This window comes from Quercus robur, chromosome 8, assembly GCF_932294415.1.
Source record: "Quercus robur chromosome 8, dhQueRobu3.1, whole genome shotgun sequence".
Taxonomy (NCBI): domain Eukaryota; kingdom Viridiplantae; phylum Streptophyta; class Magnoliopsida; order Fagales; family Fagaceae; genus Quercus; species Quercus robur.
This window is the reverse complement of record NC_065541.1, coordinates 66,441,107-66,454,340: the sequence shown is the minus strand read 5'-3', so window position 1 is coordinate 66,454,340 and position 13,234 is coordinate 66,441,107. Positions and strand designations below refer to the sequence as shown.

Sequence of the window (13,234 nt, the reverse complement as noted above, 5' to 3'; positions counted from 1 at the left end):
TTTTGCACAATGAAATTTTGTTTTATTCTGATCATGTAATATAACTTACAAGTTACAATCCGCCTCTCACTTGGGTGTTTGATTCAAATATAAGTTACAACAGTCTTTACCAAGATTAAGTAGATAATTTTACAAATGATTGGTACATAAAAATGAGGACAGATGCTTTTTGTATCAGTGTCAAGTTGCTACCAACCCCTGGTCTTGGAAGTACGTCCTGATTATATGACATTGCTTTTGCCTTCTTGCCTCATTTGGTTTAAAGTAGTCACCCACGTGAAGTATCTTTGCATTGGAGATAAATAAACACCCTCCCTTTCACATGTGAATCATTCTTGATTGCAAAGTTCATACATTGATAGAGGGAGGATGCATATGTCCGATTGCATAAGATAATTATTGGTCACAAGGTCACTCTTTACTTCCTATTTGGAAAATGTCATCTACCTTGGCGTTTATCCTTTCTCCATTCCCATGGCTTCTCAGGATTTGATGAAGCCCACAGGCCAACTCGCTTAGCTTGAGCCTCTTTTTCCCACTGGTACATAATTCATAAACAAAGAAATTACAATGCTTGTGGATAGGTTTACGTGTTCTGGAAAACTCACTCTCACAGTGTTAGTGAGAGAGACTGCTTAACATGGAGAAAGCACAAGACTGAAGAAGAGAAAATTTCTTACTGTTGCAAGTTCTGGGCGTTGGTCATAGGCTGTGTAGTGCCATGCAAACCCTTTCTTGAGCATTAATTCCTGGCAGTGTGAGAAAAGAGAAATAAGTTAGCTCAGTGTTAACAGGTCCAAAAAAAACCAATGTTGTGAGAATTAGTACCTGAACAAATTTGCCATTGCAATATATGTCACCTACGCAGCGGCCATAACGATCTTCCCCATAAACAAGGACTCTCAAACACTTTCCCTGCACAATCTTTGTCAGCTCCTCCTTTGCTTCTTTCCCATATGGCATTGAACTCTCTGGTGCATCTATTCCCCTGTTCAGAAACTAACAACTCCTAAGGTTGAAAAAATAATAGTAACAATAATAATAATTGCACTTTATCCTCTAAGGTTATGTTCAATCCCCCACTAAACTAGAATCAAACAATCAACCCTCTAATTGATTGATAGTAGGCAAAATTCCTCCTGCTGTAAAAAATTTTCATCAATTTCAAAATTTTAACCAAAATTTCACGAAGTCATAATGGGAGAAATTCTCTACATGGACATTACTTGATTCCAATTTTTTTGTTGTTTACAATATTGAAATTGATCGAAATTGTTAATGGCAGGGGATATTTTTCCAGCCACCAATCAATTAGCGGAGACTTGCTCGATTTCATAGTTTAGTGGGGGATTGAATTTGACTGCATAATTTAAGGGGGACAAATTGCAAATAACCAAAAAAATAAAAGATTTAGTTACTTGAATCCTACGAGCCAGATAATTTTACCTTAGTCGAATTCGATACTTTCGAGCGAGGATTTCCTCATTGTTCTGAAAATTGAGTACCCTACAGGAAGAAAACAATTAAAAAATATATATTATATTGAATCAAAACTGGAATCAAGGCCTAGTTGAAGACCAACCGATATCCAGAATCAATGATTTTTTTGTGAATTGCATCTGCTTCTGTATAATTTTTCTCAGCACGAGCTTGTGATCTTTGGACAGCTGCTACTTGTACTTCTATAGGAACACAAGATGACTCCCTTGGGTCTGTTGTACTGACATACACTGTCACTGTATCTCCATCAGCCACAGCTTTTGCATCAACCTAGTTTCATTCTAACGATTCATTAACAATAAGTTTATAGACAAAACGTTTTTCATAATTTTTTTCACAACTGCTGAGGTGGCAAATTGTTAATAGTCTATAATAAGATGATGTCTATGATGGACACATGTGAAAATCAATAATAACTTGCCACTTCAGTAGGGAAAACTGTTATCTCTACAGTGATTCATTATATCAAACCCAGCTCTTTGACTGAATTATGGTAACATACATTGAGTCTAAAAAGAATGGAGTTCTTACCGGCAATGTCTGAAATTCATACTTTACTCCTGCAGGTAATGATGTTGGGGCCCCAGCACTAAGTTTGACTAGGGTATGAGGAAGAGGGAGACCATAGAAGGCCAACAAACCCTACAAAATAGGCAATTAGAGAATGTTTGTAATTTTCTTCCATTATTATTCTATGCATTATGCAACAAATTCTACATATATGTTGTGACAGATCTTTTATTGTACCTCAACATCTGCTTTTTGGTGTCTCTTCAGAGTCTGAATGACAAGCCTAGAAGCTTCTTCAGGTGTTTTTGGAGGGGGTTTAGCTGCTCTCCATGCCTCTAATATTTTTCTGTACCTTCATATATTGTCAAAATGTAACCTTTTTAGACAAAAAGCTCTGCTATAGAGCCTATTCATCACTCTCTTTTTTCCAATTTCTTGCTAAATATCTAATAATTTTACTCTATAAAAAGAAAATTGTTGAGATAGATTGCATGCTAATTAATTACCAATTAGCTTGAGCCTTCTTCGACGAGACAACATGCTTGCTGAGTCCTTCCGGGACCTAAAAACAATTATAAGAAAATTTTAGATTAACAGGATGAATATACTAAACCAACACAAAGATACTTAATTAGCTCAAAATTTAGCTTCATAATTACTTGAAGAAATCTTTCCCAAAATATTAATCATCACTTAATTCAACATTGGGGTTACTATTTTAATTTTCAACACTCAAAAAGTGTTGCTTCCTCTCCCTCCCAGAGCAGCCACTCTCCCATGGCATTAGAGAGAATGGGGTGCAAAAACATGTTTTTGGGGGGGCTTGAAATAGCATTTGCCTTCACCATTTCTAGAAATTCCACCAAAATAAAAAAAAAGACTAACATAATGTTAATGTCTCTGTAGCATTTTCTAATTCTTCCAGTCCAGGAGAATCTAGGTTCGAATCCTTCTCACTAGTTGTAAGAAAAGTAAAAGACAACAAAGAAATTAAAACCAGATTAAGACATAAAAAAAAAAAAAAAAAAAAAAAAAAAAAAACCTGGGAGGTGATCTCAAAGTGAAAGAGATCATGGGCTAGAGCAGAAACACCAACGGTGACAGCCGACACACCATGATGTCCAAGTGATTCGGAGTCCTCAGCTGTTGTGGGCTTACAACATTGCGCATATAAGAACCTTAAGGCGTTTCCCATTTTGGAATTTCCTCAATTTTCTTAGCCACACAGACTCAGAGAGAGAAGATAATGATGAATTATGATGAAGCAAAGGAAGACTTTTTTTGTTAACAAGAATTAAAAGAAAGAGGTTTTTGGGTCGTGAATTTCGTAAAGGAATCTTTGGATTATTAACAAGAGAGGAAGGCGAACGAAACGAATGAGGAATCAGATTGAGACGTGGCGAGTTCTGATTTGACATGGGTTTTTAATTTTTACGATGAAGATCTATTTCTGTTGAGGTGCCGTGAAGTTTAAATTATTGGTCAACGGTGTTGCCGTACCTTTTAAGTTGAGTAACGAACACTTTTACTAGCTTTGCTTGTCCCACGCTCGATACAAGAGCGTGACTACTAACCCATTTTTTTAACATGCGCACATGCGGGTTTAGAAAAATTATTAGGTCCATTCATTAAGTCCTAAACCACTTTTAGTGTCTTCACCTTCTCTTAAAAGTTATTATGTCTTCTTATCAAAAAAAAAAAAAAAGTTATTATGTCTTTTGAGTTAAATTGTGTTATGTTTTTATGTTAGAATATCTTTCTCTCTCCTTTGTGTGTGTTTATTTATTTAAAAAAACACTTTTAATATTACATCTACAATATTTTTGATATCGCTCCAAATCAGTAAGGTGGATGATCTGGCTTCGGTGGGCTACTGAAGCGATTGAAGGCCTACAAAAAGCAAGCACAGTCAAAGAGGAGACCGGAGAAGACCGGCCAAACCCCCTCCGAAGTAGAAGTTAGTCTCACAGGAATGTAATTCCAAGTATTCGGGAGTCAAGTCTCAGAAAAGTTCTCACCTCTCTCGGGTTCAGACCGGTCCTTTATATAGGGATCCTAAGGACAGTTATTTGTCCAAATAACCTCCCCAAGATTTGTGGAATCCAACGAGTCCGGAGTTAACTTCCTCAACGGCTATTAAAATTGTAACCGCCAATGGAAGTTAACTTATTTGATGGATTCATGGTGATATTTATGGGTTTAACAACCGCTACAGAGAGTTGAAAGTCTTCCAAGTGTTGCGTATTCGTCCGTCTGGTGGAGGACTGTTTGGTCGTCCATGGACATCTGAAGGTCGTCCATGGACGACCTTCATGGACGACTTTATCGTCCATGGGAGACTTCACTAATCAAGAGTAGTATTATTGTCCATGAACACTTTTACTTCTTCTGGGGTGATTCTTGGTCGAACTTGCTCAATTGGCTCTGGACGACACCTTTGGACGAACTGGAGTTTGACTAATTTTCTGCTCCCCTATCAATTTTCATAACAAATTATAAATAGTAAGTTGTTATTGGTTGTAATTTAAACCTACTACTGAAATTTCTTTTTTTATCACCAATAAAAATTTGTAAAAATATGTCATTTATAATTTGTTGTGAAAATATTGTAGATATAACATTTCTCTTTTTTTATTTAGTTTGTTTGAAAAAATGATTGAATGGTTGGTAGAGTTGGATCTTAGGAGTCATTCTTAGGTGTAAGACACTCAGTGTGGGAGAGAATAGACACCATCCAATCAATATAATAATTTATGCTTTTGTTTAGGGTATATTTTAACTGAATTAGGAGAGATGTTCATTAATCAATATGATAATCTATGCTATTGTTTAGTGTATAATTTAGCTAAATTAGGAGATATGTTAATTAAGTTATTTATGTCCTTACTAAATCTATTGTTGTAGTATATAGGTATTTTGGCTTTTGTAATAACTAATAAGTAATCTCTTAATCTCATTCTCTTGGTTAGGGGTGTTTACGGTGCGGTACGGTACAGTTTTAGTCCATTTTTAGAATCGCACTTTGCAGTGCAATTTAAATAAAACAAAACTACACCACACTTCGTTTTTGCTGTCACATGTGCAGTATGGTTTATAATTTAGCGAAACCATAACCACACCACACTTTATTTTTGCGGTCGCATGTGCGATGAGGTGTATAAAATGCAGTTTGAAAACAATATTTTTTTCAAATTTTGGATTTTTCCTGATTAGCCCAAAATTGATTTTTCCTTTTCTTTTGGACCAAATTTTAAACTATTGAGCTAGTTTTTCTTTATTTTAGGTTGGTTTCCCTAATCAACACTTGCAAGGGTTATTAATTTTTTTTTTGAAAACTAGGGTTATTAAACTATTAATTAATAATATATTTAATATTAAAATATATATATATATATATATATATATTAATATATAGAGAGAGTGTGGTGCGGTGCGGTTTTCTTATTGTAAAACCGCAAATTGCACTGCATCTTGCGGTGCGGTATATTGTTACTTGCAGTGCAGTGATACCATTTTGCAAGCGGTTTTGATGCATTTTGTGCGGTTTGGTAAACACCCCTACTTTTGGCGTTTTTAAGTAATGAAGGAGAATGCTACTGTTTTTATTAATTAATAAAATTAAGTTTTCTCAACTGATTGGTGTCTTGATCTGATGATAAAGATCTATCATTAAGAACGGATATCATAAATTCAAACTCTCTAAAAAAAAGTTTTCTCAAAAATCAACATGATAATATATATATTCAACAGAAATATTTAATATTGTATGGATTTAAGTGTATACTAGTTCTGAAAAAAAAATAAAAAAAATAAATAAATAAATAAAATAAAATAAAATAAAATATGCCTTGCTTGCTTTCTAGCTCTTGACTGTTTGTTGTTGGATTAGGATTCTTTTTTTTTTTTTTTTTTTTTTATACAAAATTTAGTTACAAAATTGGTACAATTTTACTCAATATCTTTTTATTGAAAATAAATTTTGACAAATCCACAATTGGATTACATTTTCTTTTTATATCCTTCATGCTTGTAAAATTTATGAAAAATTAAAAATCAATAGCTATGTCATCAATTAATTGTTTAAATTCCAAATTTTTATAATTTAAAATTATGCATAAAATATAATTTTATAGATTATATACTAAATCATATTTGATTGTCATAAAATTTGACATATATATTAAAAGCGTAAAGAACATGTAATTCAACGATTAGATTTTTGAAATATATAGTAATGTTAATGATATTGAGTAAGATTGTAGGCTTGTAACCTTAGGCTACAACCAATTTTGTAGCTAAATTTTGTTCTATTTTTTTAAAATAAATGATATTTACAATATAAAAAAAAAATTCTCATGAATATCAAAACACGTGGTTGTATAGGGTGTTAACTGTTAAGTTATTTAAAATTAGATATAATTCTTTATTGGGTGGGGTGTGGTAGGATTTTAAATGTTTGACACAATAATTTTTAGATCTATGAAAGATTATATCTTCATTACAAATTAAAATTTTCCTATTTCAAATTAAAAAAAAAAAAAAAAAATTCTAATATGAGAGAGAGACATATGAAATTCCAATCTCTGTTGCAAAAGTGTCAAAATTACGGGTTGCATTAATTTGATATAATATGATATACAATTTGTAAGGTTACGTTTTTTAGCTCAAGCCCAAAATGTATGGGATCTTGGAACTGTGAGACTTGTACAATAAATTTGTAGAGAGTGCGTCGAAGAGCCAGGTTTTAGTGCACGTATAACAGTTAATACGGTGTTTGTCATGATCAAGTTGAGATGAACTGAGTTTATCAAGGAAGATTGGTCCTCGGCACAATCCGAGGAGCCTTCTCCAATTTGCGTTGAGTGGTAGGGGTCTCAGAGTCCCCCCTTTGCCTCCCATTCCATCCTATTTATATCCCCTTTCCGTCCCATAGATTTTTAGATTCATAGCGCTGCTACTTGTCCCATCCGCCCATCCCCAAAGTTGTTGGGAGTGGTTGTAAAGGCAGAAAGGCATGGCTATGTTAGGTACGGGGCACTGAATGCAATAATGGCAGTTTTCCCTTAGATATTTCCATTCCTCCCATTGTCCTTTTCTGTCTTAGTACTTACCATATTCCATGAAATGACCCGGAGTGTCACTCCCAGTAGTAGGCTGCTCCCTTTGTCCTCGGCTACATCCATGGCCGAGGAGGGTTCTTCCCATGGCCGAAGAGGGGTTCTTCCTTGGACTGGGCCCTTGGCCCAATGTAGATATTGACATGGGCTTCCCGGTCTTTTACCCCCCACACAATTGATTTGAGATCCACACATGGAGTCTTTGAAAGATTGAAATTATAAAAATTCTAATATTGCCTTCTTCTTTTTTTTGACATATACTAATATTGTCTGTTGAAGATACTTTTATATACTTTAAATAATTTAAATTTTTAATATATTATTACAAATTAATTAATTCCATCACGACACAATTGATCATTTGAACTATTTAAGGCTGTAAATCATATAGTAAGCAACCTATATGAATAGATAAGAGTTAGGTTAGGGACGTAACATATTTCGTAATCTTTCAACAACTTGTCAATTCAGGGAACAACCTATCACTCTTTGATCTATCAACAACAACCTATCATTTTAGTAAATGAAAAAAAAGTTCATGAAATATATATATTTTGCTAAGTACTGTACGAAATAAATTGTGTTCATAGATTTACTCTTATGGGTAAAATCTGTTGGGCATTGCTAGTAATTAAATTATAGACACATTTCTGCAAGCCCAAGGGTGTCCATGGACTACCTAATATGTACACCTCTATATTAATAGGTCCCTGCCCCCATTGGTAAATCATGGTCTGCAACTCAACTTTTCTCAATCTGGGCCCATTGCGTAGGGCCTGTAGTTACAATGGGCTTAAATCTTCTGGTTCCAGACCTAATTACAACTCAACCCACAGATATCAATTTTTATTGTGGTAAAGTACTGGTTGCAAAATTTGCAATTTGGGCCAAACCCGTGCTTTCTAAGGCTTCCCAATTGCCATTTTAAGTAGAACATATTCACATAATATTCTTCCTGAACCCATTAAGAAAAAGCCTGAAAGGCTGAGACAAAAAGGGTTTTGCTTTTAGACTTTCAGCAAGAACATTGAACGGTGTTTGTGGTGCCACCTATGGGTCTCTTTTTCTCCACTAACTTCTGCTTTCAATTTTTCTCATTACATCTTCCATTTCCTACTTAAAGATCCGTGTGAACTCAATATTCAACACTTAAATCTGGGGTCCTCAAATGAGATATAGGCATAAATTATTTTTGGCACCATTGTCCTAACCAAACCCAGCAGTGTAATGATTTTTGCCGACCTTATGTGTGGAGGTTAGTCCCTCGAAAGTCAACATAGATAGTAATAAAGTGTGCTTTATCAAAGTGAAAATTCCCATCAATCACGTAAGAATCCAATACTCCATTCTCCACTTTATATTTATATGTTTGGGTTGCTTAGCCAAAAATTTAAAGGCCATTCCTCTCCTCCTTTGGCTTCTTTCTCCAAGCTACTAAAAGGGTCATTGAGATACAAAGACATCACCAAAATTCCGCATACTCTTCAATCACAATGGGCAATGTAAGTGGCATACCCTTCAAAACTCTTTTTGTATAGGAATACCCATTTTCTAATTTTATTTCAATTGCATTTTTTGCATTCAAGAGGTGATGGTTTCTCTTTTTTACACATTAGGTGGTGGAATTGAAGGTGGGTTTGCACTGTGAAGATTGCATTAAGAAAATCTTAAAGGCCATCAAGAAGATGCAAGGTATTAATTTCTCTTAATTAAGTAGCACCTTTCTTATAATAATATGCTATTCTTTCAATAAACTTTTAATTTCTTTGATACTTGTTGGATCTTCTTGGCCAGCAGATATTGAAACATATAATGTGGATACGCAGCTCAACAAGGTCATAGTGACAGGTAACATTACCAATGAAGAAGTCATCCGAGTTCTTCAGATAATTGGCAAATCGGCAAGCACTTGGGAGGGGGAGGAGATAAATTGTTGAATCTACAATTTTATTTCGTACCTCATCAAGATTGCACTTGAAATTGCAAGTTGTAGCCTACAAGATATTTTGATGGAAGAACGGAAAAAAAACGTCACAAGGAGAGAATTGGTACTTTCATTTCTTATAAAATGGCTTTTTTATTTTCTCCAGTGTAAAATGAAGTAACATTAGTCATATAAAATGACTAATATTGTAAAAGGGCATAAGTTGAACATCAATAATTATTAACTTCCCACTCTGCTCTACTTGTATTTTTGAGGCTATACTCTCTTTTCTTCCATTTTTTTTTCCACAGTAAATTTCCGATATACAAGTTGATTAGTATATGATAATTCTTGCCTTATCAAGTTAAGGGTAAAAACTAAAAACCTTAAACTTTGATTCCAAGTGTTTGTTCGAGTTTTATTGACTATTGAGCTTAAGAAATAAACGAAGCAAAGGTATATTTACACCTAAAAAAAGGGTCTAATTTAAAGTTGTACATAATCTAAATAAGTTGAATCAAACGAGCCCACCATTATTAACCAATTAACATGTTGGAGATATTTGTGACTTACAATTAGAGATTGTTATCAAATCAAGTAGTAATAACAAAAGGGTACAAAAGGCAAAGTTTACATGAAATCAAACACAGGATTTATGTACAAAAATTATGCAAGTAAAAAGAACTACAGCAAATACAAGCTGGGAAACACCAGCACATGATCTTCCTTAACTCGCTGAATCGGAAATCTGATCCAGTTTACCTCGGCTGCTGAATCATCCGTGGGCTCACTTTAACATTAACAACCTTCGGGGCTTTTTCTATATACCTCGGCACTTTAGCTACAGCTCGCGCTTTCGGCCATTTCAATGTCCCTATTGAAACCAAATCCTTGTAAAAATTTCTCTCTTTTTCCTCATCTGCCCAAAAAATTGATTTAAAAAAAAAAAAAAAAACAGAGAGAGTCAGTGATTCAACTCAAAATTTTGGTTAAACTACATATCTGATAATCAATTTTGTTTTAAAATCCTTCCATAGTTACTACGTGTATGCTAAAATGTTTCAAAAATATCTTTTACATGGACGGAAAATTTTTTGAAGTCGAGGTCAGGTTGGTCATATGAAGCTTCTGACATGAATTCTGATTTTCAAATAAGTATTTTCCATCTATCATCGGACTATAAGTATAAGATCTCTGGTAAAAATTAATATTAAAAAAAAAAAAAAGACTATTAAGATCTTTTTAAAACCATTTTTAAAGTTGAGAATTAAAACGAGTATTTTAAAAATATAAATACAATTTTGAAACATAGATCAAAAGGTTGAGAATTAAGTAACAATTTAAGGTTCGGCTTGAGTTCAATACTCGAATATATTGGACTAATACCATTCAAACATGTGTTTAAAATTGAAAACAAATCGGGTGAAGCTTTACCCTACAACTTAACCTAAAAATTTCAAAACATTATTCATAACATATTAATATATATGATTGGTGCAACCAAAAAACAAGATAACAAATAAACCCAATGTTCTCTTCAAAAAAAAAATAAACCCAATGTTTAAAAATTGTCACGTAAATTTGTAAGAGTTTTTATGTATGAAATTTATAATATCCTAAACAATAAACAAAAAAGATTGAATGAAAACTTTGTCAAAATGAACTCAATCTTTCAACTTACGTTGATCAACGTAGTAATCGTCGAAGAGAGCATCGATGTCGTCTGGGAGGACAGGGTCGTGAATATCAGGAATGAAAGGGTCATTTTGGGGATCTTGGAAGCGTTCTTGTAGCCAGTATTCGCGGAACCAAGGTGAGGATTGGACCAATTCCCACCATTGATCGGAGAAGTCCTCCACCGTCCGATAAGCCAATGGTACGAACAACGGAGCGTTGGGATTCAAAGTTGAAGATGATGTTCTCTGAGAAATTACTTCCATTGCCACTTCTCTCCAATCTGCAAATGCAAAACTCAACTCTCTGTATATGTGTGTGTGGGGTTTTGGATAAAACTAAACAAAAGAAAGTATGAGCTGATGAGGATAAGAATAGTTGTTGGAACTTTTCATCGTGGTCAATATATAGCGATAAGTGAAACAAAACGACATTGGTTTGAGTGTTATCACATAAATGACATTATATGTATTTCAAAGTAATGTTTAGAGACCTCACGGAAAATACACTTCTTACTCTCACAATTATGGAGAATCGATTCATTAAATTTATAGTAAAATTTAATGAGAAAACACTGTATTTCGGGCTACAATAGTAAAATTTACTGAGAAAACATCATTTTTTGGGCTACGAGAGTAGCTAAGAAATGCATTGCACTGGGTTTTTTTTTTTTTTTTTTTTTTTTTCTTTGAATTATTAATTGAGGGTAAACACTGGAACATTGAACAATGGCGCAATTTACATTCAATCCAAAAAATAAAAAATAAAAACAAAACCACTGTTTACACGTGGTGGAGGGTAAAAATGGCCAAATATCATGTTTTGGTAAAATTTGTGATAAACTAGTATTGTTTCGGAAATATTTAGTAATTTACGACTTTTTTAGTACTCGAGTTTCACAAAATCGAGTTCTAAAATAGTACTCGAGTTTCGTAAACTCGAGTTCCTAGGTGAGTCGTCAGTGTGCCACTGCTACCATGAAATTTGTGCAATTGAAAAAGCAATATGAAACTCGATTTTTATAATATCAAGTACCATATTGCTCTTTTTATTATACAAATTTCAGGTCAATAATGTCACATCGACGACTGACTTAAAAACTCAAGTTTACGAAATTTGAGAACTATTTAAAAACTCAATTTTATAAAATTCAAATACTAAAAAAAAGTAATAAATTATTAAATATTTTTCTAATTTGTCACAAATTTGGCCAGTATTTGGGCTATTTTCACCCGTGGTGGAGGCATGGACTGAGAAGAGTACAAAGACCGAGACTACAGACAAATCTAAAAAGTGGTCCTAGATATGGGTTTCTCTGAAACTAGTTTCCCTTTGTGGGTCCCAGCACATGGTTTTGGGTCCCAGCACATGGTTTTGCTAGAGTACACTGTATTTTTATTTTTATTTTTTTCTTTTTGTTTTCTTCTAGATTCGGCTAATTTGAGCCTCGGCCAAGTCATTAATAGAGAGGTCTTCATCCGGCTCGAATGTGGATCTTCTTGATAGAGAGGTCTTCATCGGCTTGAACTTGGATCTAATATATTTTTGTATCAATTCGTACCCTTTTTTTGTTTTTTTTTTTTTGTTTCTATTTTAACATATAAGTGGGTGTGTAAAATAAAATATAAATAAACAAAAAAAAGTAAGTTGTTAAGATCAACCTTCAAAACATCCTATAGGTCAAATTTACACTAAATTTCATTAAAATATCAATTTTTTTTTCTTTATTCACACATAATAATCATTATCAACTCTTTTAATTTATTCCCCAGATGAGTAAAAAAAAAAAAGTTTAGCTTACCTCTAGTACTTTTTTAACTGGAATCTCCTTTTATTTTAATGAAAAACTGCTACATCACCTACTAACTAAAGAAAATGTGGAGATTAAACCCACTACTACTTACTATTGTATATTTAAAATAAAAGAAGATATCCAGTTAAAAAAAAACACTAGAGGTAAGTCAAAAAAAAAAAAAAAAGTTTGTGTGGTGTGGGAGGTAAGGGTTGGATTTCAAATCTCTAAAAAAGAGTTTCACACACATATACACTTAAATTAGGTTAAAGTAAAATTTTTATATTGTATCTGTAGGGATAAGGGCCCAAATTATATATTGGACCTTGGCCGAGAACGTGGGGTGATCCGAGGACGAATAAATTGTAATGAGTGGGTTAAACTCAGAGTTCCATGATTAGGTTACAAATGGAAAGATAGGCCGAGGAGAAATATTTCCTTAGATAAGCCAAGCATAGGTTAAATGTATATCATAATGTTCAAGGTGACCTTCCAAAAAGTTTCGGTGATAGAGACGTTCATCATGAACGTACAAGAGGGATGGGAGCTCAGAAGTATCTAAGGGAAAGCTGCTACCACTGCATTAAATGCTCTACATCTAACTCTTTGGCCGCATTAATGAGGAAGTGATCTCTGAACAGTGTTTTTTCAGCCTTACAGCTACTCCCAAAGACTACAGGAGGGGGTGGATGGGACAAGGATCCACTTGAGCAATCT

The 13,234-nt window shown here is 33.8% G+C and overlaps 3 protein-coding genes across 3 annotated transcripts; 1 reads left to right on the top strand and 2 right to left on the bottom strand.

The window, feature by feature from the left end:
- Positions 1-3,410, bottom strand: LOC126697804 (staphylococcal-like nuclease CAN2). Its single transcript, XM_050394910.1, has 9 exons — positions 3,053-3,410; positions 2,517-2,572; positions 2,248-2,362; positions 2,032-2,142; positions 1,583-1,770; positions 1,447-1,506; positions 829-988; positions 681-749; positions 1-538 (listed from the first exon to the last, which is right to left on the bottom strand). Exons 1-9 carry the CDS (start codon positions 3,203-3,205, stop codon positions 440-442), a joined length of 1,011 nt encoding a protein of 336 aa, XP_050250867.1. The 5' UTR covers positions 3,206-3,410; the 3' UTR covers positions 1-439.
- A 4,935-nt stretch (positions 3,411-8,345) lies between these two features.
- On the top strand, positions 8,346-9,305 carry LOC126697800 (copper transport protein ATX1). Its single transcript, XM_050394903.1, has 3 exons — positions 8,346-8,629; positions 8,744-8,819; positions 8,925-9,305. The coding sequence occupies exons 1-3, from the start codon at positions 8,621-8,623 to the stop codon at positions 9,062-9,064; spliced, it is 225 nt and encodes a 74-aa protein (XP_050250860.1). The 5' UTR covers positions 8,346-8,620; the 3' UTR covers positions 9,065-9,305.
- Positions 9,306-9,559: 254 nt separating this feature from the next.
- LOC126697799 (protein EARLY RESPONSIVE TO DEHYDRATION 15-like) lies at positions 9,560-11,154 on the bottom strand. The gene is made up of 2 exons (XM_050394902.1): positions 10,733-11,154; positions 9,560-9,970 (listed from the first exon to the last, which is right to left on the bottom strand). Exons 1-2 carry the CDS (start codon positions 10,989-10,991, stop codon positions 9,810-9,812), a joined length of 420 nt encoding a protein of 139 aa, XP_050250859.1. The 5' UTR covers positions 10,992-11,154; the 3' UTR covers positions 9,560-9,809.
- Between the last annotated feature and the right edge of the window lie 2,080 nt (positions 11,155-13,234).